Source organism: Nuphar pumila, chromosome 12 (assembly GCF_984573655.1).
Source record: "Nuphar pumila chromosome 12, dmNupPumi1.hap1.1, whole genome shotgun sequence".
Classification (NCBI taxonomy): Eukaryota; Viridiplantae; Streptophyta; class Magnoliopsida; order Nymphaeales; family Nymphaeaceae; genus Nuphar; species Nuphar pumila.
This window is the reverse complement of record NC_143260.1, coordinates 89,116,994-89,144,061: the sequence shown is the minus strand read 5'-3', so window position 1 is coordinate 89,144,061 and position 27,068 is coordinate 89,116,994. Positions and strand designations below refer to the sequence as shown.

Sequence of the window (27,068 nt, the reverse complement as noted above, 5' to 3'; positions counted from 1 at the left end):
ATAATTAAAATTTCATATTTTTTTTAACTTAAAAATCATGAAAAATATGTGATATTACATTGTTCCTCAGTCTGCACATATTTTGCCTCTATCTCTTGATCTTCGACTTTCTTACGAATAAAATGTTGATCAATTTCAATACATTTCATTTTTTTATGCTGAATGGGATTTACCGAAATGTTGCTAGCCCTTTGATTTTCACACAGCAATAGTGATTTAGGAACAACTTCTCCCAAATCATATAATAGACGTCAGATCCAAGTCAGTTCAGCAGTAACAACAGCCATGGAACGATATTCTACTTTTGTACTTGACCTCGCTATAGCCTTTTGCTTCTTACTACTCCATGAGACAAGATTTCTCCTAATAAAAACACAATATCCACCTACCTAGTCAGCGTCTGAGTATGCCATGACCATCATCATATCTTCATATGTTGTCCTTTTTCTGTAAAGCAGACCATCTCCTGCAGTCCCTTTTAAATATCTCAGGGTTCTTTTCGCGGCCTCCATGTATAGCAGCTTGGGCTGATGCATAAATTATGACACCTGATTAACATCAAATACAATGTCCGGAGGAGTAAATGTGAGGTATTGCAACATTCCAACCATACTTCTGAACTTGATTGAGTCATGATATTGTTCCCCTTCACTGGCACTCAATCTTTGGTGAATAGTAACAGGTGTTGCAGCCGGCTTACATTCTTTAATCTATGTTTTGTTAAGAAGATCCATTGTGTATTTATGCTGCATAAGGATGAGGGAATCATCCTTTCGATCTACCTCCACACCAAGAAAATATCTTAACAGTCCAAGAACTTTCATCTTAAATTGTTTATTTAAGAAAATTTTCACATCTTCAATATGTTAATCACAGCTGTCAATAACAATTATTTCAGCAACATAGATAAGGAGCAAAGTAATAAAATTGTTACCCTTGTAAATGAAGAGTTAATGATCTAGTGAAGAACGAAAAAAACCATATCCTTGAATTGCAAGAGAAAAGCTTTTAAATCAAGATCTCAAAGCTTGTTTCAACCCATAAATGTCTCTCTTTAGTATACAAACATAAGCCCTTGGGTCATCTTCATTATACCCTAGTGGTTGCTCCATATAGACTTCTTTCTTAAGGTGCCCATGCAAAAATGCATTCTTCACATCCAATTGGCTTAATTTTCATTCATGGTCAACTGTTAAGGACAAAATGATTTGAATGATACCTATTTTAACAGTAGGACTAAAAGTTTTGTCATAATCATGTCAATACTCCTGTGTGAATCCTTTTGCTACCAGCCTGTCTTTGTATCTTTCAATGGTTTCATCAGGTTTGTATTTTATTTTATATACCCATTTCGAGCCAACTACATTTTTATCAGGTGGTCTTTTCACTATCTCCCAAGTTTGACACTCATGTAAAGCCTCCATTTCTTCACTCATGGCTTGTATCCACCTATTTGATTGCACTCCATGTTAAAACATTTTGGGTTCCTGCTGCCTCTCAATCTGTATGAAAAAACATTGAAAATCCATGCTGAAATTCTCACAACTTACTGATCTTTCAATCAGATGTCTCACCCTATTTGACCTTCTCATTGGCTCAATGACTCCCTTGATTTGGCCATGGTTGTTGGTCACTCGAGACTGATTGCTGTTGACTATGATTGCATCTTGTGTAGATGCACCCTTCGTTAAATCTGCCTAACATTATCTGTGCATTGTTAAAATCAGATTCTATGTTGGACTCATGTGGGGCATTCTTTAATTCGTTGTCATGAACTTGATCAGAGTTGTGATTCAGCTGCTGCAGTATGTTATTCATTGCTGAAAATAAACCATCATCCAACCAAGGTTGATATACTTCAACATTATTCAAAATATGATTGTTGCACTTATCATTAAAAAAATTGCACTCGTCAAATATAACATTTCGGGAGATTTTAATCTTTTCTGTCTTAGGATCATAGCATCTATAACCTTTGTAGTCATCAGCATATCCAACAAAGCAACAAATATAAACCTTATCCTGAAATTTATTTTTCAATTGACTGTCAACATGAACATAACACAACCAAACACTCTTAACTCATAATTTGGATGCTTCTCGAATAACACAAAAGAGAGTTATTCTGCAAGAGTTTCATGGGCAATCAGTTTATGGTATGGACAGTTGTATGAAACACTTCGGTCCATAGTTTTATGAAAAACTTACTTGCATGTATCATGGACATCGCACTCTCCACAATATGGTAGTGCTTCCTTTCAACAATGTCATTTTGCTGAGGTGTCCACGAGCATGAAACTCTTCGATTAATCTCATTATTCCGTAAAAAGTGAATAAATTCTTTCGATGAGTATTCACCACCACCATCACACTGAAAATTTAGAATGATCAAGGAGAATTGGATACGAACATAGGTACAAAATTGTTTAAACACACCAAAAACTTCAGATTTATGTTTCAAGAAGAATATCCAAGTATAACGAGAATAGTCATCAATGAATGAAACATAATATTTACTACCAGAAAAAGAGACAAGTGGAGATGGTCCCCATACATCAGAATGAATAATTTCAAAAGGTCGCAAAGCCCTTTTATTATACGAATTGAATGGAAGTACATAATTTTTGCAAACTTGACAACTAGAACATAGACTCTCACCAGACTCTTGATCCAAGACAGATTTAGGCAACATTTTATTTAAAATCAATTTCGTAATGAAGACTCTACCATAATGACCTAACCTACTATGCCAAACACTTGACTAACCAGACTCTGAAATACTGAAGGCACACCCATAGGACTCAGGCTTTGAACGACCATCCAATTTAGCTTGGTCATTCAACGAATCATCTTTGAAGATGTACATGTCACATCTTTCTCCTTCAACGAATGTCTTTCTCGTTTGAAGATCATTTACATACACAGAAGATAAAGTAAATTCAATATAAGAATTGGTATCATCGACAAGTTTAGAAATAGAGACTATATTCTTTTTAATGTTAGGAGAACACAATGCATTGGACAACTGAATGGGATAAGATTTAGACAAGAATGAGAATATCTCCAAAGTGTGTGATGGGATGGCGCCTACCATCTCCATTAACAATATTATTTTTACCAAAAATAAAAAATTAATTAAGAGAATTTACCTGAATCACCTGTGACATGACTAGCAGCCCCTGAATCCACATACCAAACACCCTGGTCATTTTGTTTAAAACTCAACCCAGAAAGTACAGCCAAAAGAAGTTCTTTATCAAGACCATTATGTCCCTTGTTTTGCCCTTGATCACTAGACAGAGGTTTACCCCGAGCTTCAAGATTATATCTCAGATCATCCTTGAACCAACATTTTGCTTTTACATGACCTTTTTTTTGCAGATATAGCACATAGGGATATTATTGTTGGAAGTACATATTCCTACAAAAAGGGGTCAATTGGGAGTAGGACGTATTACACGTCCTCCCTGATAGAAACCTCTGCCTCTACCACCTCCACGATTTAGAAATGTTTCCGTAGCCAACATATCATGTGAATCTCCTTCAGCTCTTTGTATCTAACATTCTCTTTAATGGCATTTCATAGCTAAGAAGTTTGGCCTTCAAATCAACAAAACTACAAACAGTCTCAGTGTACTAGTGTACTGAAGAGTGGTGGACAACACATGAAATTCGGGTCCCAAACCAACTAAAGCTTGTTGAATTTTGTCTTTCTTAGAAACTTCGCATCCAATCAATGCTAATTGATCTGTGATGGACTTGACTTTGTTGAAGTACTCCATAATAGAAATGGATGCTTCATTTTTCAACATATGGAATTCTCTTTTTAAGTAAATAACCTTAGCCTCTGAAATCTGAGAGTAAGTTTGCACCAATGTGTTCTATAACACCATGGCACTTCAGTGATCCGGTATTTCCGCTAAAAGTTCCTGAGATAGAGTGGAAGTAATGTATGCAACTAAAGCCTGATCATTCTTCATCCAGATGGTGTGATCTGGATTATGAATTGTTCTTGTTGCAGTGACAACCCCTTTGTCATCTTTAAGTTCCTACACAAGAAACTCAGATGGGGCAGCTATTAATCCATCTAGGTGACCAACAAGATCCTGGCTCTTAATAAAAGGAATGATTTGTGTTTTTCAGATAAGGAAGTTAGAATTATTGAGTTTTTCAGAGATCAATTGACTAAGAAAATTGGCAGAGATGGACCCTTGAGAAGAAATTGAATCCATAAGGGATAAATGAAAAGGAACAATATCGAACGATAAACCATGAGTACAAACGATAATGAAGAAGACAATATCACACGACAAATCACATGTAGGGAACGACAATAAGCAAAGAAAATATCACACGATAATCCATGATTTTTTTTTACAGATCAGATTAAAGCAGAACTCAATAATTACCAGTAATGACCAAGAATGTTTTTTAGCAAACCAACACATCAATATCAATTGGGTTGTAATTGCACCATAATCATGTGTCAAATATTTTGTGATGCAAGAGGAATCAAATTCGATTAGAAAAAAAAACTAAGGTAGGAAGCAAGAATACCAAACATGTTTCTCCTTTTTTTAGAGAGAAATGTGACCTAAGCATGTTTTAAGAGGGAGACGTGTTAGGAAGAAAGAAAGAAAAATTAAAAGGGGGATTAGATGATTTTATCTATAAAGATAAAAAAACCAAACATATATTTAAGAGAGAAACATAACCCAAGAATTCAAGAGAGGAAAACTCAAGCAACATTTATGGAAATCAAGAATAACGAGAAGAAATAAACGCAGATTTGAGGAGAAAAGTTTGATCTAAAGAAACTTTGAAGAGGAGATTGACGAAGAAACTTTGAAGAAGAGAATGGATGATTACTTGGAGAAAGAAAAATCAAATCTCAGATCTTGAGGGTCACATAGATTTACCAGTCCTGCCCTTGATCATGGCTCTGATACCATGTCAAAATTAGGGTTTTTGAGTTTCCTGCATAGAGAAAAAAAACAACAGCATATGGGGCTGAAAATAGTTCTTGGTACACATCATCCTCTGAATAAAATATTATAAAGATGCATGCATATATTTTGAATAAAACAATACTTTTCGCTTTGCGAAGATAAAATATTTGAAACATGCATAGAACAACGTGCATCTCTGCTTAGCTCAATAAAAGAGTTCTGAAATAGCCTGTTCTGAATAAAAAGAATATGGTTGCGGCTCAAAAGAGACCAAGGTTCTAAGACACCTTTCTGGTACACAATAGCGTGTAGGGAATACTTCCGTTCTGGGATTGGCTCATGCAGGAGCTTGAAATAAATTAACTCTCAAAGTGCGAAACAAAGCACTATCTGATAAATAAAACATGCGTATATACAAAACTTAAGATATTGATCAGCCACATTGGCGAAATGCTCGTATATACAGAGCGAGTACTTATTGGGTCGGGTAGACATACAGGACTCTAGTAATTACTCGAAAAATGAGTACTTGGATTATTAAACCTCCATTCTGGCCTATACAGTGTAAGGAACTTAAAATTAATCCTTGTAATAAAGATAAGCCTTCTGACCCATTCTATTCTGATCTCTACCTTGGAGAAGGTAGATGGTACAACCTCGAGTGATTCTGTTCTGATTTTTTGGAGCGAGGTGTCCCAGTGGTCTCCACTGTAACAAAAAAAAAATATTTGTTTGATTCGGGCCGGATCCGGACCCGATCCGAACCAACGCCTCTCGTTGTCTTTTAAAGACAGCGAGGCAGGCGGGAGGAGGGTTACCAAACCCCCCTCACCGCCTCTCGCTCTCTGTTCTCTCTCTCTTACCTTCTCGTCCCCGACTCTCTCCCTCACCGACCCTCTCGTCACCATCGGTGTCTCCGACTCTCTCTCGCTCATCCACCGACACCGGCAACTCTCGACAGCCCGCCGCCACCGACATCATCAACCCTCTTCTTGCCGGCGAGTTCCCTCGGGCGACCACCAGGTACGCCTTGCTCTCCCTTTTCTCTTTCGTTTCGCCGCCTCTCCTCCGTCGTTTCTCCTCTTCTCCCTGTCATCGACAGGGGGCAAAGCCCTTCCCGTCGGTTGTTTACGACGAGGAAGGGTCGTGCGACAGGGGTTTTAACCCCACCTGCTGCCTGTGAGGAGGGTTTCGGCAAGGGGTTTAGGGGCCCCTGCCTGCCCTTTTTGTTGTTTCAGCAGGGGCCATCGGCCCCTGCCTTTGTACATTTTCAGCAGCGGCCATCGGCCCCTGCCTTTGTGCTTTTCCAGCAGGGGCCATCGGCCCCTGCCTTTGTACATTTTCAGCAGCGGCCATCGGCCCCTGCCTTTGTGCTTTTCCAGCAGGGGCCATCGGCCCCTGCCTTTGTATATTTTCAGCAGGGGCCATCGGCCCCTGCCTTTGTACTTTACCAGCAGGGGCCGATGGTCCCCTGCTTTTCTTTCTCTTTTCTTTTAAGATTTCCAACAGGGGCCGAAGGCCCCTGTCTTTTTAAAAATAACCTGCGGGGGGCGATGGCCCCTGCACCTGTTCTTTATCAGCAAGGGTCATTTGGCCCAGCCCTATCTATCAGAGAAGTCGAGTCTTCTCCTTGCTTTTGCCTTTGTTTGGTTGCATGTTAATATCGCATAATTGCAGCTACGACGGATCCCACTCGCGCTTCGCGACTCGAGCCGTCAATCGTGTACATCCGCAGACGCCAGCGAGCTCGTAACTCTCCAAGGTAGGGGAATATTGCACGGAAGACTTGGATAATTGAATTAATTTCAATTAAACTAAAAATGATCATTAAATGAATATATATATATATATACAAATATATATATATATATATATTTATACGGGTATGCACTTCACTCAAGGATGCGGTTCCGAAGTCCTTGCCCTTTACCTGCTATCAGGTTACTTTCCGTCATGCATTGCGTCGAGGTTTAGCGTTGCACTTCTGCTTACCACCTTTACCTTACGTCGCGCTCTGCGCCTAGGCTCTTGCTTTTGCATAATGTTGGCACAAGGTACTGTTGTTTCAAAAGATAAACTTTATATCTTGGTGAAACACTCCTGTTGAGGCTTTTATTGAGGAGTTATACCCCCTTAATACTAGAGTACTTGTAGTCGTGCACGACACGCTTAGTACTGCGATGATCGGATGAGACGGTCGGCCGACCTCGAACAGTGCTAAACGCACAATGCTGTAATCACATAAATGGCCTCACATTCGCCTACATAGGCAAGATGCTCGGGTGGTTTAAAGACCACAGCATAGAATGGGTCGTTAGTTAAGCAACCCCTAACGTACCTATTCGCTTTTATGTGTCTGTCAAGGGAGAGGACAGAGCGGTACAAACTCCAATGGACAGGTTGTTAACAACCACCCTACGGGCAACGATCCGGCCTCCCCAGTCATTGGAGTTAGGGGAAAGGGGCTACATTAGTTAGCTCAACACTTCTGCAGAAGTTGGATGCGTCTGTGGAACAACCTCCTTTGGGGAATCCTCTCTCAGCTAAAGTCGTCCCTTTGGAGCGAACTCAACTAGCTATTCGGGTTATTGAAAATACATAGAATAACAGACGCCCGAACTAGTCTCAGTTGGTTCTACGTTTTGTCTGCGCGCACCCGCAGGTTCGTAATTATCGAAACATAAGGTATGTTCACATTGGTCGTTGAGTTATGAGATTCGCTTGCACTACTGACTCGCTTGCACTACTGATTCGCTTGCACTACTGACTCGCTTGCACTACTGATTCGCTTGCACTACTGACTCGCTTGCACTACTGATTCGCTTGCACTACTGACTCGATTGCGCTACTGATTCGCTTGCAGTACTGATTCGCTTGCGCTACTGATTCGCTTGCACTGCATATTTGCTTGCACTACTTACGCGCTTGCACTATTTTACCTCGTGCATTGCTTACCTATTTGACTGCATATTTGCTTTAAACTGCGTAACCTGCTGAATTAAATGTACATAATTCAGTTTCCTGCAGTCTCTCTTGTGCACCTACTAGTTTTTTGTGAAACTAACACATTCTATGGGTACAGGTGATGATTAGGTACACCACCAGCGATGGCCCGATGGCAAGATGGCTCCAAGACGTTCTTCTTCCTGCTCTTAGCTCGCGTCCTGATGTTTGGGTGTTTTGTAACGGATTTTCCTTGGGATATCCGAATTTTGTACTATTTGGAGAACTTCTTAAATGAAAGTGGTTTTTCCAAGTGTTTGCAAGTAGCATGGGTTGTGCGTTTTGGTCCTTTTAGCTAACGCGCCCAAAGTTGTCAGCTTGCCTTTTTGAAATTACTAAAAGAATAGTTTTCCGCTGATTTCATAAACGATCTCTAAGATAAAGAGATTTCTTTTTAGTCTCTTCTCTGTTCTTCTGAAAGGTTTGCAAGTTGAAAATTTTGGGGCGTTACAACTTGGTATCAGAGCTAAGAGAAGCAAGGACTCTTGACCATTGAGCATCCGCATCGCGCTGTGAGTATACCTTTCCTCTTGCTTAGTAGGTATATTTTGCATTCTTAAGCTAAGTGGCTTGACACGTTCAGCTTATGTACCAGCATTGCTGGATTTTCATAAACTACTCATGTTAAACATGAATGGTACGTATGTTTTGGCTTATCTCGAGCTTCCTGAGGTTTCTAATTATTGGTATTTCCTTGTTTACTCCAAGGATGGCAAGAAACTCGAACGAAGGGTCTGCTGACGAATGGTCAGATCAGCGGGGATTCGTGATGGATTCCCTAAGTTCCCTGGCAGCGGCTATGCGAGACCAGATTTGTTCCCAAAGGGAACCAGCACCCATTCCTGAGCCGATCCCGCATACCGCAGTGACGTATGAGAAATTTCTGAAGCTTGACCCCCCAACCTTCGACTGCAAGCCCGACCCAGACCTGGCCGATAACTGGGTGAAGGAGGTGGAACGAGTGTTCGAGGTCTTGTCAGTGTCCGATGACAAGAAGACGCTATTCGGGACCTTCAGGCTGAAGGGGAATGCCTGCAGTTGGTGGGACATGGCCCGGGGTGTGCAGTTTTCGGGAATTTCGCTCATTCCTTGGGAAGCTTTCAGAAAGGCTTTCTTGGAGAACTACTTCCTGCCTCACGCGAGGGAGAAGAAGAAGGTGGAGTTCTTGGAGCTCTGCCAGGGCAATTCGAGTTTGACGGATTACATCGCCAAATTCCAGAGTTTGGAATCCTACTGCCCCAACCTGTTCGCGGATGATCGCGAGCGAGCAGAAAAGTTTGTTCGGGGGCTGAAGGAGGGACTCATGTATCGGGTCCTAACGAGCATGCCCTCGACCTTCTCTGCGGCAGTTGCTGCCGCCACCCTCCTGAGTGAAGCCTGGGAGCGCACCAAGAATACTCAGAGCAGGAGGTCACCCGCTATGGGTGGTGAGTCGAAGACACCTTCTGGCGACCCAGGCAAACGACCGTTCCTTCCTGTAAAGACCGAAGGAGGAAGGAATCGATATCCTCCTTCAAAGCGTCAGCGGCCTCCGGGCAACCCTCCAGCCAGGCAGCAGGCTGACAACGTATGCCCCAGATGCCAGCAATCTCACATTGAGCAAGCGTGCCCGTTAGACACAGGCGGATGCCTATATTGTGGCAAGATGGGCCACTATGCACGTGATTGCCGCAAAAAGGCGGCTGACGATTCCAGGCAGACCAGCGGAGCACCTTTGCTCCCTCGGCCACCACAGCCGCAACAGCAGTATCAGACACCACAACCGCAAGCGAGCGGTCAAAGGAGGGCGCCGGGACGCGTCTACTCAACCAAGGTCGAGCAGTTGACCAAGGGCGACCTAGTGCAAGGTACCCTTCTTGTCGCTAACCAAGTGGCTTTTGTGTTTTTTGATTGTGGTGCCACACACTCTTTTATTTCGGTAAATTTTGCCGAGTTGTTGCACATGCCTGTAAAACCCTTGCATAATACCCTTGAAGTGTATAACCCTATTGGGAAAAACACCATTTGTGCGGCCTATGTACCAGAGTTGGACGTAGTCTTGGCAGATCGGCATCTACCGGCTTGTGCTATCCTGCTAGTGATGACGGAATTTGACGTCATCCTGGGCATGGATTGGCTGCACAAGTATCATGCCAAGATTTTCTGCCGAGATAGCAGGATTGTCTTATCTCCACCAGGAATGCCCAAGATGGAACTCAAGATCGTGAAACCCGTTCGGGCGAGCAAGTTGATTTCATCGCTGAAGGCGCAAAGCTACCTGAGGAAGTGATGCACTGCCTTTTTGGTCAGTGTCATCCAGTCTGAGCCGACGCGAGTCTAGATGGGAGACTTGGAGATTGTTCGAGATTTTCCAGACGTCTTCTCGGAGGAACTGCCAGGTCTTCCTCCATCTCGCGAGGTGCAGTTCAGCATCGAGTTGCTGCCAGGTACTGCGCCAATTTCTAAGGCTCCATATCGGATGGCGCTAGCCGAGCTCGAAGAGCTCAAGAAGCAATTGCAGGAGTTGATGGATCAGGGATTCATTCGCCCCAGTGTCTCGCCCTGGGGAGCTCCCGTCTTGTTCGTGAAAAAGAAAGACGGATCATTGCGGTTGTGCATCGATTATCGGATGCTTAACCAGGCGACAATAAAGAATAATTACTCGTTGCCACGCATAGAGGATTTGTTCGATCAGTTACAGAGGGCCAAGATCTTCTTAAAGATCGACCTTAGATCTGGGTACCATCAACTCAGAATTAAGGGAGATGATATCTCCAAGACGGCCTTCTGGACCAGGTATTGGCATTACAAATTTACGGTCATGCCCTTCGGACTCACTAACGCTCCTGCAGCGTTCATGGATCTCATGAATAGGGTGTTCAAACCTTTCTTGGACACCTTCGTGATCGTGTTCATCGATGACATCTTGGTGTATTCAGATAGCTGGGAGCAATATCGTGAGAGTTATTCTCGAAACCTTGCGAAAGGAGCGTTTGTTCGCTAAGTACTCCAAGTGCGAGTTTTGGCTCGAGGAGATCATGTTTTTGGGACATGTCATCTCCAAGGAAGGTGTGTCCGTGGATCCAGCGAAAGTCGAGGCTGTACTCAGTTGGCAGCAGCCGAGGAATGTTCGTGACATTCGGAGTTTTCTTGGATTAGCTGGGTATTACCGAAGATTTATCCAGGACTTTTCTAAGATCTCTCTACCCTTGACATAGCTCCTGAAGAAAGAAGTTAGGTTCGTGTGGGACGACATGTGCGAGAGCAGTTTTCAGATGTTGAAGGAACATCTTACGACTGCTCCTATTTTGGCCTTACCTTTGGGTCAAGGCGGCTTCGTGATTTACACCGATGCTTCTGGGACAGGCTTGGGTTGTGTCTTAATGCAGAACGATAGAGTGATCGCCTATGCATCGCGCCAACTTAAAATACATGAGAAGAATTATTTGACTCATGATTTGGAGTTAGCAGCGGTGGTCTTCGCATTGAAGATATGGCGGCACTATTTATATGGAGAGCAGTTCGAGGCTTTTACAGATCATAAGAGCCTAAAATATTTGTTCTCGCAGAAGGAGCTGAATATGAGGCAGCGACGTTGGCTGGAATTCCTCAAGGATTACGACTTTACCTTGTCCTACCACCCAGGAAAAGCGAACGTTGTGGCCGACGCTCTGAGTCGCAAGTCTCCCAGCGTTTCCGTTAATTTGTTATTTGCGGGGTGGAAGTTGATCGAGGATCTGATATCGTGGGAACCGTTTGTGGTCACTCCAGTTTCGATCAGTCTTTCCAGCATGGTAGCTTAACCTGAGCTATTGTCAAAGATCTTTGTCAGTCAGAAGATTGATGCGCAATACGAAAAGCTGAAGGCTCTAGCGCAGCGGGCCGATACCCCCTTCCGACTGAGTGAGGAAAGAGGTGTATGGCGTAAGGATCGTCTCTGGGTGCCAGAAGATCCTATTTTGAGAGATGAGATTCTCGCTGAGGCCCACAAGTCCAAGTACACGATTCACCCGGGCGGCACAAAGATGTTCAAAGATTTGCAGCGCAGATATTGGTGGAGTCGAATGAAGCGGGACGTAGCCGAGTACGTTTTGAAGTGCTTGACTTGCCAACAGGTTAAGATCAAGCACCAGCGACCAGGCGGAGTAATGCAACAGATGGAGATTCCACAATGGAAGTGGGAGAACATCACGATGGATTTCATCGTCGGTTTGCCGAGGACGCGGAGGAAACACGATGCGATTTGGGTGATCGTGGATTGACTCACTAAATCGGCGCATTTCCTCCCTATGCGGCTCAGTCAGTCATTGGACAGCTCGGCAAACCTCTATGTCAGGGAGATTGTGAGATTGCACGGTGTTCCTGTGTCAATCATCTCTGATCGTGACCCGAGGTTCACCTCCAGGTTTTGGGGGCAGTTGCAGTTGGCCTTGGGCACAAAGCTAAAATTCAGCACTGCCTTCCACCCTCAGACCGACGGGCAATCTGAACGCACGATTCAAACTTTGGAGGACATGCTGTGAACGTGTATGTTAGACTGGAAGGGAGAATGGGACTCTCATATCGGGTTGGCAGAATTCGCGTACAATAATAGTTATCATGCGAGTATCGGTATGGTCCCGTACGAAGCCTTGTATGGGAAGCCTTGTCGGTCACCTGTTTACTGGGATGAGGTTGGTGAGCGGATGCTAGATTCACCTATAGTGCTACAGCACTATACTCAGCAAGTGCAGATGATCAGGGAACGTCTGCGTACTGCGCAGAGTCGGCAAAAGTGTTACGCCGATCGTCGACATAGAGAGCTCGCGTTCTCAACAGGAGATATGGTTTTTGTTAAGGTATCTCCTACAAAGAGCGTTTTCCGTTTCGGGAAGAAGGGAAAGCTGAGTCCCCCGGTTCGTCGGACATTGGCGAAATACTCGTATATACAGAGCGAGTACTTATTGGGTCGGGTACACATACAGGACTCTAGTTATTACTCGAAAAATGAGTACTTGGATTATTGAACCTCCATTCTGGCCTATACAGTGTAAGGAACTTAAAATTAATCCTTGTAATAAAGATAACCCTTCTGACCCATTCTATTCTGATCTCTACCTTGGAGAAGGTAGATGGTACAACCTCGAGTGATTCTGTTCTGATTTTTTGGAGCAAGGTGTTCCAATGGTCTCCACTATAACAAAAAAAAATATTTGTTTGATTTGGGCCGGATTCGGACCCGATCCGGACCAACGCCTCTCGCTGTCTTTTAAAGACATCGAGGCAGGCGGGAGGAGGGTTACGAAACCCCCCTCACCGCCTCTCGCTCTCTTTTCTCTCTCTCTTACCTTCTCGTCCTCGACTCTCTCCCTCACCGACCCTCTCGTCTCCCTCGGTGTCTCTGACTCTCTCTCGCTCATCCACCGTCACCGACGCCGGCAACTCTCGACAGCCCGCCGCCACCGACATCATCAACCCTCTTCTTGCCGGCGAGTTCCCTGCGGCGACCACCAGGTACGCCTTGCTCTCCCTTTTCTCTTTCGTTTCGCCGCCTCTCCTCCCTCGTTTATCCTCTTCTCCCTGTCATCGACAGGGGGCAAAGCCCTCCCGTCAGTTGTTTACGACGGGGAAGGGCCGTGCGACAGGGGTTTTAAACCTACCTGCTGCCTGTGAGGAGGGTTTCGGCAGGGGGTTTAGGGGCCCCTGCCTACCCTTTTTGTTGTTTCAGCAGGGGCCATTGGCCCCTGCCTTTGTACATTTTCAGCAGGCGCCATCGGCCCCTGCCTTTGTACATTTTCAGCAGGGGGCATCGGCCCCAGCCTTTGTGATTTTCCAGCAGGGGCCATCGGCCCCTGCCTTTGCACATTTTCCAGCAGGGGCCATCGGCCCCTGCCTTTGTACTTTACCAGTAGCGGCCGATGGTCCCCTGCTTTTCTTTCTCTTTTCTTTTAAGATTTCCAACAGGGGCTGAAGGCCCCTGTCTTTTTAAAAATAACCTGCGGGGGCCGATGGCCCCTGCACATGTTCTTTATCAGCAAGGGTCATTTGGCCCAGCCCTATCTATCAGAGAAGTCGAGTCTTCTCCTTGCTTTTGCGTTTGTTTGGTTGCATGTTAATATCGCATAATTGCAGCTACAACGGATCCCACTCGCGCTTCGCGACTCGAGCCGTCAATCGTGTACATCTGCAGACGCCAGCGAGCTCGTAACTCTCCAAGGTAGGGGAATATTGCACGGAAGACTTGGATAATTGAATTAAGTTCAATTAAACTAAAAACGATCATTAAATGAATATATATATACAAATATATATATATATATATATATATTTATACGGGTATGCACTTCACTCAAGGATGCGGTTCCGAAGTCCTTGCCCTTTACCTTCTATCAGGTTACTTGTCGTCACGCATCGCGTCCAGGTTTAGCGTTGCACTTCTGCTTACCACCTTTACCTTACGTCGCGCTCTGCGCCTAGGCTCTTGCTTTTGCATAATGTTGGCACAAGGTACTGTTGTTTCAAAAGATAAACTTTATATCTTGGTGAAACACTCCTGTTGAGGCTTCTATTGAGGAGCTATACCCCCTTCATACTAGAGTACTTGTAGTCATGCACGGCACGTCTAGTACTGCGATGATCGGATGAGACGGTCGGCCGACCTCGAACAGTGTTAAACGCACAATGCTGTAATCACATAAATGGCCTCACATTCGCCTTCACAGGCAAGATGCTCGAGTGGTTTAAAGACCACAGCATAGAATGGGTCGTTAGTTAAGCAACCCCTAACGTACATATTCGCTTCTATGTGTCTGTCAAGGGAGAGGACAGAGCGGTACAAACTTCAATGGACAGGTTGTTAACAACCACCCTACGGGCAACGATCCGGCCTCCCTAGTCATTGGAGTTAGGGGAAAGGGGCTACATTAGTTAGTTCAACACTTCTGCAGAAGTTGGATGCGTCCGTGGCACAGCCTCCTTTGGGGAATCCTCTCTCGGCTAAAGTCGTCCCTTTGGAGCGAACTCAACTAGCTATTCGGGTTATTGAAAATACAAAGAATAACAGACGCCCGAACTAGTCTCAGTTGGTTCTACGTTTTGTCTGCGCGTACCCACAGGTTCGTAATTATCGAAACATAAGGTCTGTTCACACTGGTCGTTGAGTCATGAGATTCGCTTGCACTACTGACTCGCTTGCACTACTGATTCGCTTGCACTACTGACTCGCTTGCACTACTGATTCGCTTGCACTACTGACTCGCTTGCGCTACTGATTCGCTTGCGCTACTGATTCGCTTGCGCTGCTTTTGCTTGCACTACTTACGCGCTTGCACTATTTTACCTCGTGCATTGCTTACCTGTTTGACTGCATATTTGCTTTAAACTGCGTAACCTGCTGAATTAAATGTACATAATTCAGTTTCCTGTGCGCTACTGATTCGCTTGCGCTACTGATTCGCTTGCACTGCTTATTTGCTTGCACTACTTACGCGCTTGCACTATTTTACCTCGTGCATTGCTTACCTGTTTGACTGCATATTTGCTTTAAACTGCGTAACCTGCTGAATTAAATGTACATAATTCAGTTTCCTGCAGTCTCTCTTGTGCACCTACTAGTTTTTCGCGAAACTAACACATTCTATGGGTACAGGTGATGATTAGGTACACCACCAGCGATGGCACGATAGCAAGATGGCTCCAAGACGTTCTTCTTCCTGCTCTTAGCTCGCGTCCTGATATTTGGGTGTTTTGTAACGAATTTTCCTTGGGATATCCGAATTTTGTACTATTTGGAGAACTTCTTAAATGAAAGTGGCTTTTCCAAGTGTTTGCAAGTAGCATGGGTTGTGCGTTTTGGTCCTTTTAGCTAACGCGCCCAAAGTTGTCAGCTTGCCTTTCTGAAATTACTAAAAGAATAGTTTTCCACTGATTTCATAAACGATCTCTGAGATAAAGAGATCTCTTTTTAGTCTCTTGTTTGTTCTTCTAAAAGGTTTGCAAGTTGAAAATTTTGGGGCGTTACATCCACTCACTCGTAAGTCTACGGAGGCCGAGGCTATCCACGTGTCTTAGGTGATACATCCCCAACTACTGCAGTAGTCCAGGATGCATCCTACTTTCTGTTCTGCCTTAACGGTGATTCTTCCGATCACGAACCGCCCGCTTTGGGTCCCCTTAAGCCAAGTATCTGAGATTAAAATATTTGAAAATAATACACCCCGGAATGCCTCGACTGTTTGCGATGGTCTTCCCCCATGTACCAGGGTGGATGGTTAATTATCGAAACAAAAAACCTTTTTAATCACAGTTTGAAATGAATATATGCCCTAATTATACAAACAGTTTTGTTCTTTATTCTGTCGTACTTTTCAGTAAAAATGCTTTATCTGAATTGACTGAATATGTTTAATATTCTGAATTACTGGAATTGGTATAGACTTACCAGACTGTCAGAAATATGGCCCCTTAATGGGTTTTGTCTAGGTACAGGTCAGTGAATACAATGGGGCAGGAGCAGCATCAAAGAACTAGTACTCTCTGGAGGATCCAGGGACTAGCTTGGGACTTTTATTCATAATATTTTGTATTCCTAAGTTTTAAACTAATTGTACATTTTGTCAAAAAAATTATGTAAATAATATTTTGGTTTTCACTCTGATAATAGCTTTGTCTTATTTCATCCCTGTGGCTTGCTCAAATTTTCAAATCCGAACTCAATATTAAATTGTTTTCCACTGTCAATATTTAAAAAGAGAAAAAAAATTCAAAATCTTTGTTAAAATTGCGAGGTGTCACACTCTTTATATTGACATATGGAATATTAATTTACATACCATAAATACCCTCATTTATATATAATATAAAGGATTACTAATGAGGGGCATTTAAGGCAAAGAAAAATAATAATAAACAACATTAAATCACAACTTAGATCCTGGACCTCGACCCAGATCCAACCTCACGCTAATAGGGAATTAGGAGTGAATATTCCTTTGTTAGATCTGTGGATGCTTGAGATTTTGTAATTGCTTTTAATATGTTTCCTTGGCCTATATATAGAGTCTCATTTTGATGTAGACCATAATATATGAAACTGAATCAAGTTTGCCTCACTCTCTCTCAAGAAATCGTCCAAACCCTGGAGAACAACTCTCTCTCTCTCTTCTACCCCCTAGGCCCTCTTCTCTCCTTCATTACCTCTGTGAGTCCCTACCCCCTTAAGTCGTTCACCCTATCTTAGGGCACATCTATGTCTCTGGTTACTAAGGAGGTCCCAGCCCAGTCTAGAACTTACCTAAGTGCTAAGTCGAATCACACTCTACTTAGTATTCGTGTGGACTGCACCAACCTTTGTGAAGGACTCTATTCGCTTGTGTCGTGTATGTGGTTCTTGAGCATCCCCGGATGGACCAGACTCATCCCCAACCTTAAGACACTTTACCCAAACCATGCAAGTCTTTAGAACCATTTTCGTAAAACCCCCTTAAGCCTAAACCTCTCCTAAACCCAAATCTGGAAACAATATTCTGCTATCTAGAAAATAACCTAACTTAAAAATAATGTTTCTCCTAAATCATACCTAGTCCAGAACTACAAAATTAGCCCTAGTTACCCCTACTTGTCCTTAACCGATCCTCCAAAAATCGGATCTTAATTCTACCTCGTTAAGGAGAATTAAATCTGACATTGGAACATGTTTTGCCCAAAACCCAGTTCAAAAATAGACCTGATCCAAACTCATGTCCTGACTTGGGCAAATTTTAATTCTCAAACCAGACCGACTCAGACTCTAAAATTTTACCCAGACCTTCTCTAGCATGTCCCTAGCCTAACCCTAATTTCTGTGAATTTTCTGATTTTTATTCTAAGAGAAATTATTCACTCTCTCGGAGTCTTTAGAAACTGAACATAATCAAGTTCCCAAATAAACCCAGAACTTTGCAGAAATTTATATCTACAACCCCGAATCCCCTGAGCCTAAAATTTTAACCTAGGCTTCCCTAACGTGTCCTAAGTCATCTCCTAATTTTTCAGCATTTATTGTGTTGTATTTTGGGAGAACCAGATTTTTCTTTGAACCCTACCTGAATTTGTTTAATAACCTTGACCTTTGAGTTGACCAACCCTAATCCAAGCCTACCTAAACCCTAAAAACTGAACCTAGGCCCACCGGAACACATCACCCATCTTTCTTTTTATGAAAATTCAAGAAGATAAATTTTCCCCCAAGGGGTCCTTGCACAAAACTCAAGCAGCCTAGAATGGAAGCAGAATCCATATGAATCAACATATGATGAAGTGACAAATCACTTTTAAGTTTTAAACAAAAAAGTCTTAATGAGATGTAAAATTCAAGAATGGTCTAAGACAATCTTCAATTTCATAGATATCATGCATAAAGCCATTGAAGCCATGCGGGAAATTGATATAGTAGAACTCCAAATTAAAATTCAAAGAGTAAAATAGTTTTCCTTGTTAATTCTTTCAAACATATCTATTTGTTGTTTTATGTAAACAATGAACATTTAACATAACCATGAAGATGAAAGAAAGGTGTTATTTATGAGATCTAGCCTTAAAAATTCATACAAACCTCCAAGATGAGCTATAAGCAATGGAAGTGCAGGTAACAAAGCTTGTGTTTGCTCATGCTCTCCTGCAGCTATATTTGTCAAGCACCAAGATGCCTCAAGCAGCTGCAATTCGTAAGCAAATAAGCAAACCATTTCATTAAGCATTGATAAAAGTATATCACTTAAAGCAAGCAATCTAAGTTAATAACATATTTTCCTCTATGAAAACATGAAACAAAAGTGGCATGGTTCGGGGAACTATTAAGCAAAATAATAAACATACATATATGAGCAATTAAATTACTAAGGCTTGTAATAAAAGAAAAAATACTTCTGTTAAAAGAAACCTGCTCATCTTGAGATCCAAACGAAAGGCATTGCACAAGAACAGGGACAGCACCAGCTTGGAGAGCTGCTTCTATGGGAGGTATTGATGACTTCGACAATAAACGCCTCAAAGTACGAAGTGCCTCAATCTTCTTTTGTACTGCTCCTTTCCCTCTATAAAACAGGTGAATGAAAATCATTGTAAGAGCTGTACAAAACGTAGTTATTTGTAAACTTGGAAAATATGAGTATTATAAAAAAGTGACACTTCAATATGTATATTCTTTTTTTAAGGGAAAGACACTTCAACACGTATATTATTAAAAGGTAGGAGAAAAAAGCAATTTTACATAAGCAAGGACGGTTACATCAAGGAAAAGAAAAACATGCAAGTTTAACCCTTTGTTCACTCTCCCTCCAAAATGATGTTGCGCATCCATTCTAGACGCTTGCAAGGCCAAGATACCGTTTTGCAATATCTAAAATCTCTATGGATGTATTTGTGCATTTGAGTTGAAGAGTGTGAATTTATCGTGCACCATAGGTTATATTCAAGTAATGTCACACTATGTTTATTTGATAAGTATCACCACATCCAGTCACTTTTTCTCTGACTGGTTCAACAAAGGCTGAAGCAGATTTGAAGTAAAGCAGCAGTCCACTCTCCTATACAATCCAACCAGTCTGTGTCAAAGAGAACCTTTATTCCTTTGCGTGTAATGCAGCAAATATACTGAAAAACAGACCTATATAGTGGACACCAGAAAGAATATTTCCAATGTCTTAACTGGAAAAAATGAAATGAACATGAAAGACGCATCATGAACCTTATTTGGAACATATCTCTAGACCTACTTTCCATTTTCCATTTCCAAAATAAAACCAGCATAGATCCGGATAATGTCTTTTATAATAACTTCCACTATCAAAGCATGTGAACCTTAAGTTCACTAGCTTTGATCACCCATAAATACACATAGGAGACGAGAAAGCATTCATTTGTTTTATTACTAATGATGGCAGATACTTGACAGCAATTTCATCAGGCAAAGAGATTAGAATGCTCTATTGTGATCATGGACATGCATAAAGAGAGAGGAGGAGGATAACCTTCTGGGAAAAAATGCATGACAGAAAAGGATAACTCATAACACTCAGAGACAGAGTGCAACCAGCTCTGAATGTTTCTTTGCAAGATATATATTTACCAGAAAATGTAAAATTCATACATATAAGAAACAGCAGATTTTAATTCCTCTACTGCAGCAGATGTTTGTGCATCCAAAATTGCTTCCTCATCATCCATAACAGTATCATCACCCGAAAGAGTGTCATTCCCATCCAAAACTCCATCTCGGCACAAGCGTTTGGCACGGATTACTGCCTCTCTCCTTTCTTTTCGCACTATAACCGCATGTTGATGCCTCTTTTGTGCAGCAATATTGCTAACTACAAAATATATATGGCATGTTATTATTCATGCATAACATGAAATTTAATATAAAGGCAATGTATTCAAGGTTCCAAACAAAGGAAATGTATTCAAAGGTCCAAACAAAGATGGAAGGATATGATGGAATTTTCAAAAGCAAGGCAAAAGATATCTATAAAATTCAGATGGAGAATACACAGCAAAAATTCTGGAATATAAAATAGCTTTAGTGGAATTTCTCTGGATGAGTTGCCTTTATCATTACAAGCTTTTCTTATGAAAGTTAAATTTTTTCTACATTGTGCATTTGTTTCCTTCCACTATTATACCAAAAATGACTCGTACAAATATATTTGATTTTAGCCTAATCCATGGGAGTAATACAACTCTAATAGCATTCAGTTCTTTATTATTAACAAATTTTGTTTTCAAAAGAACACACACTTTACTGAATGAAACGGGATAACAAAAAGGAAACAGTCATCTGTCTCAATAATGTGATGTATTTATTGTTGCAATACTTTTTTCAGTACCTCCCAACCATTCTCAGTTTGATGCTCTTGAACAAATCCACTATATTAGTCTCAAATGTGCAGATGCAAGCTCTCTGCCAAAGGCCCCAGATATGTTTGTTAAGCTACTTTTTATATTTTGTTCCAATAACATAGAAGGTAGACTTCGCCTCCCTGCCACGTTTTTGGTTTTTATTCTTCCATTCTTCTACTGTGCCTAAAACTTTAGCTCGTCGCTAGCACTGGTAAACAAGCCACACAAGCCCAAGCTCGGGCTGCTTGAGGTTGGCTCATTGAGGGTGAAACCCTACTCGCACTTGGCATATGAGCTCACACAAGCCAAGTTGAGCCCAAGCTCATTATGATCCGAGCTCTCCGAACCAATCACAAGCTGGTGCTTTTTCTAAAAAGAGGTTTGTTTTTCAAAGTGTCTTTAAAATCTGATAATATATAATATATGAAATATGTGTTCAATATATTCAATACATATAATACATGTATAGAACATATATGATATGTATAACATATTGTACCAACACCGTACACTCTTTCTTGTTGCAACATGTGGCAGTCCTGGATAATCTTTATCTCTATTGGCTTCAGATCTAAAGAATGTTTGAAATAACTACCACCAATGCTCTATACTCCACTACTGAACTCAAGCACGCAACAATCTTTTACTTTCTGCACTACCAAGAAGCAAAATTTGAGCCCAACACAATAACTAGAACCAACTTTCTAATTTCATGATTACCACCCCAATCAGCTTTTGAATAACCTATTACTAACTGAACCATACACGTGGTTGGATTATTCTTAAATAAATCAGACACAATCTTCCACTTCACATACCTCAATATCCTCTTCAATGCCTCCATATATACTGTCATAGGTGCATGTATAAATTGACATATCTGATTCACAGCACGTATGGCATCAGGACGTGATCATCAAGTACTAAATTGCATTTGCTACAGTTATTAACTTATTGGGGTCCTAATGGATGTTCCGTCATCTTTGGAAAGACTTCTGTTCATGGACCAAGGAACGTAACCAGTTTGCAATTCACCATATTATATCTCCTCAATATCAACTGCATACTTTTGTCGACATAATTTAACTTTATCTTCAGATCTGTCAACTTCTATCCCTAGGAAATACCTTGTTTCACCTAGGTCTTTTATAAAAAAAAAAGCATTTCTTATGCTCATCAACTAGACCATGATAATTTCCAGTACTAATATTATCATCAACATAAGAAGTATTATGACCACACCTTTATCACATTTATGTATTAATAAAGAGTGATGAAGTGATCTATCGTAGCCCATTTGAAGCCATGGAGTTTCCTTGCATTATGGAAGCTCTTGAACCAACTCCTGAAGGCATGTTTCAAACCATAAACGGATTTTGTAAGTCTGCATACATGCATGTCCACATTAGCCTCATAAAATCTCCGTGGTTGTTCCATGAACACTTCCTCCAATTCTCCTTGTCCACTAGGCTGAATGTACTTTCTTAATCAACTACCATTATAGCTTTTTGCCACCAGCCTCTTCTTTAACTTTTCTATACTTCCATCCAATTATATTTTAACTTATAAACCCAACTGCAGCCCACCAGGTCTTTATCTCTTAATCTCTCAGTTGTCTCTCCTGTTCTATTAAATGCATGGCTTCGATTTTTTGTTCACAACACTAATTCATCTTATATCCTTTGCTGCCTCGTGTTATGATGAAGGCTCTCGTTCATTGAGTGCTTTTAAGAAAATCTGGTATTGGTGTGAAATGCTTTCATGAGTTATCTACCTAAGTACGGGATGTTTTTTCTCATTAATCATTCCAGTTCTTGACATAGTTGTAATGAAATATGCAGAAATACAAAAAGAGGGCCTCTAAGGGCTTACAAGATCATAAACACAAAGTGCATATAGTCCAACTAAGGGACAATACAAGAGCATAAAGGGATAACACAAGTACTAAGTGCATTCAAGACATTAAAGAACTAAAGAGAAGAACGCAAAACATAAAAAATATATCGAGGATGAATGCTTAAGAGAAGCATTAGAAAATGAAAGGGGATAAAAACCCCTATTTATACACATACAAGAAAGAGAGAGACCTCAATAGAGCTGTTGGACTGTTCAAACAGCTCTATTGATTAGTCAAAAAAGAACCCAACCGCTCTATTTGGTATTTGACTAAATAGTCTCTATAAAAACAGAAAAGGACAAAAAGAATATAATAAAGTAAAAGTACCAATGTGTCCCTATTGGGCACATACTATTACAAAAATTAAAATAACCAAAATACACCTAATGAGTATTTGCCTATTACATCATTATAAATGAAATATATATATATATGATTATATATACATATATATGAATATATATATGTATATATGTACAATATGAACCAAATATATATATATATGAAAATACATATATATATATATATATGTACAACTTAACACTCCCCCCTCAAACTCACGTTGTGCTATAGCGAAAATTTGAAAATACAAAAAGAATCAACGAGAATGATCAAAGTCTTCAAGTGTCTTTATTGAAAGTCCCAATCTTTATCTTGGATAAGAGAATTTTGCAACTACAAGTCTATAAATGCAACGCCCCAAAATCCAGGACTTGTAACTTTTTATGAAAAGTCTGAAAGCTTTGAAATCTTTCATTTATCAGAGTTCTTAAATAGAAATTCAGCGAAAAAATAGTGTTTAAAATAGCAAGCCAATGGACCTTTGGCGCATTACAGCACAAACATTCCTTCACAACAGATTTGAAACTTCGTACATTTAATAAACCAAATAGATTCTGAAATGCACTTTATAATAATTTAAGACTTGTACAAAGAAGAGTTTTCTAAAAAGCCTAGATGCAAAATTACTAAACTGTCCTCAATAGCAAAACGCCAGGGAAAAAGTCTCATCTTGATTTCATCACGCCATCATGTCATTGCAGTTCGTACAGACCTAAACATCACATGTGCCCATAAAATTGGTCAGTTTTGCGAAAAACTGGTAGGTGCACAAGTGAGACGACAGGAAACTGAATTAAGTACATTTGATTCAGCATACTAAGCAGTTTAAAGCAAATAACCAGTTAAAGCAGATAAGCAATGTAACTGTCAAAAACAGCATAACGATTCATTCAATCGTAAGCTATGAACTACCAAGCAACTAGCAAATCTTATGGCCCATCAACTAGTGTGAACAAACTTATGTTTTGATATTAACTGGCTTGCGGGTACACGCAGACGCGAATCGTAGAAACAACTGAGATTAGTTCGGGCGGCTTTTATTCTATGTAATTTCAATAACCTGAATACCTAGTTGAGTCTGTTCCTAAGGGGACGGCTTTTGGCCGAGGGAGGATTTCCCAAAGGCAGTTATTACTAACGGATGCATCCAACTTCTGCAGAAGTCCATGAGATCTACCACCTAGGATAATGTCTGGTAGTCCCCTTTCCCCTAACTCCAATGATTGATGTAAAACCCACGTATATAAAAAAAAAATATTATCGGACCTAGTTCGGGTCTGATCCGGTCCAGGTCGGATCCGGACCCGTGTTGGGTCTAGACCCGACCCAGGCCCATCCTCGATAGGGTTTTTAAAACCCGACTCAGGAAGAGGATTTTAAGAAATCCACTTCCCGACCGCCGCACCCCTCACCCGTACCTTCGACCCGATAAGGGAAACCTATCGGGGTTTCCCCGATTTTTCGCCCCCTCGAGCTCTTTAAGAGCACTGCAGGAGGGTGAGGGGAGGCACGCCTCCCTCTCGAATCTCTTCGCTCCCCTCGTGTCGGCACTCTCCTCCTTCCCTATGCACGCCGCCAATGCCGATCGCCGCCGCCGCTGCGACCACTGCCGACCGATGACGCCGACGATCCTTTTCCTAGGTACGCCCTCTCCTCCCTCTTCACCTCCCTCTCTGTCATCTCGCCGGAAGGCATGACAGGAGGTTGATGGCTCCTGTCGTGCCCTCCCTCTTCACCTCCCTCGTTTCCCCTTCTTAAGGGTTTTGTCGGGAGGTCGACAGGCAGCACACGGCCCCTGTCGTCTCATTCTCTCTCTGGGGGGTCGTCAGAGTGCCGGCAGGGGGCCAATGGCCCCTGCGACACCCCCTCTCCCCTGTGGGTGATCGGGCGGCCGACAGGAGGTCGGTTGTCCCCCTGTCACCCCCCACCCCTCTCCTCTATGACCTGTCAAGGGGTCGGCAGGAGGTTGGTGGCTCCTGCCGCCCCGGTCTCTCTCTCTCTGGCAAGGGTTAGTTCCCCTGCCGCCTCTCGATCTCCGGTAGGCAGGCGCAGTGCCCCTGCTGCTTCCTGGATCTCGGCAGGCAGGGGCTAATCCCTTGCTGCCCTCGTGTTTCCCGGCAGGCAGGGGCTCGCCCCCGGTGCCTCTAGAATTTTGGCAGGCAGGGGTAATGCCTTCGCCGCCTTCCTATCTTGGCTGGCAGGGGCGATGCCCCTGTCGTCCTTTGTTGGTTGGGCAGGCATGGGCTCGCCCCCTGCCGCCTCTTGGTTTCTGGGAAGGCAAGGGATCGCCCCTTGGTTCTCGGCAAGCAGGGGCTCGCCCCCTGCCGCCTATTGGTTCTTGACCGGCAGGGGCTCGCCCTCTGTCGCCTTATTGTTGTCGGCCGGCAGGGGCTTGCCCTCTGCCGCCTTACTGTTGTCGGCAGGCAGGGGCTCACCCCCTGTCGCTTTTCTGATTTCGGCAAACAGGGGCACACCCCTGCTGCCTCTCTCTTTTTCGATCGACAGGCCGAGGGCGATGCCCTGCCTGACTTTTTATTCTCCGCATGATAAATAATGTAGCACTGAATACTCACACTTTTGCAGACTTTGCATCAAACCCCGCTCTGGCTCCGCGGCCTAAGCCTCGTATCATCTACACTCATAGACGCACGCAGTTGCACGACATCCCGAGGTAGGGGAAAGTCGCACGAAGAGTTTGTATGAATGAAATAAAATATAAGGATTCTGTGATAGAATAGTTTATTTGGCATACATGTTTACCTGTAGGATTACTTAACTTGTGATTTTCTGTTTTGCGTTTCCTCATCCTTATTCTTTTGAAATTGCATGCTTAATGTAAAACTCTATGGGTAGACTCATTTCTAGAGAGAAACCCACGACAATTGCTACTGTAATCGGACCTTAAGACAGGTACGGTATAAGTTTTACGAGAGGTAATGAAGTACCCTGATGTGGGCAATCAACACCTTATAGATATCAATGAGATAATGTCGGCCTCCATAGGCCAATTGCTCAAAGAGCAATACATGTCATGTATGAACCAAAAGAATCATAAGACATTAATTGTTGCCCTCTCATCGTAGTCGTAACTCTAGGAAGGTACAACCGTACTTTTGGACAAGTACATCTCATGTGGGTTTCGATGTTTGGATGATGAGGTTGTAGCAACCTCAGAGCGTGCATTTAGCACAATGCTGAGATCACATAAATGGTGACAACTCGCCCTCACAGGCAAGATGCTCAAGTGGGTCTATTAGACCAGAGCATGTAGAATGGGACAGCGGTTAAGAAACCCCCGTCGTACCCATTCGACCTTCACGGTTCATCAAGGGAGAGGATGGATGGTACAAAAACTCCGATGGACAGGTTGTTAACAACCACCCCACGGGCAAAAGACTCGGCTTCCCCAGTCATCGGAGTTAGGGGAATTCGGATTACCATAAATTATCTTAGGTGGTAACTCTCAGGTACTTCTGCAGAAGTTAGATGCATCCATGGGCCACGAATGCCTTTGGGGATTTACTCTCTTGGTCACTGACCGTCCCCTTAGGAGCAGACTCGGTCAGTCATCCGGGTTAATGAAAACACCTGACATAATAAACCCCCGGATTGGTCTCGGTTGTTTCTACGTTTCGCGTCTGTGCGTATCCACAGGCCAGTTAATATCAGAACTTAAAGAATACAATTTTAAATAGTTATACATGATTGAGAGTTACATTGCTTGAAATGTTTCAAACAATAGCTCATTGCATATGTTACACTTGTTAGAATAGATTACAATTGTATTTGTTGTTTTAATACAATAAACTGCTTATCTCATAAATGTCCTGCCTTATTTTATTCTACTTATTTATTCGTGCACCTACTAGTTTGTTGTGAAACTGACGCATTTCATGGACAGGTGATAAGTAGGACTTCACAAGCGACCGATGGCGTGGTGTAACATGGCTCAAGATTTCTCTTCTTTTTGTTGGCGTCTTGCCTCTGAGTTTTGGAGTTTTTCTTTAGATTATTGAACTTTGAAAAATTGCTCATTTTGTAAT

General features: G+C 42.3%; 1 protein-coding gene across 4 annotated transcripts in view; it reads right to left on the bottom strand.

Moving 5' to 3' along the window:
- Positions 1–27,068, bottom strand: part of LOC149821162 (importin subunit alpha-9) — a 137,046-nt gene that overhangs the window by 96,078 nt on the left and 13,900 nt on the right. For all 4 annotated transcript variants that reach the window (XM_089982040.1, XM_089982036.1, XM_089982037.1 and 1 more), the window contains exons 2-4: positions 20,038–20,257; positions 18,829–18,982; positions 18,502–18,604 (exon numbers count right to left, since the gene is read on the bottom strand). In XM_089982040.1, the coding sequence (XP_089838166.1) occupies positions 18,502–18,604; positions 18,829–18,982; positions 20,038–20,257 (477 nt within the window). The remainder of the gene's footprint in view (positions 1–18,501; positions 18,605–18,828; positions 18,983–20,037; positions 20,258–27,068) is intronic.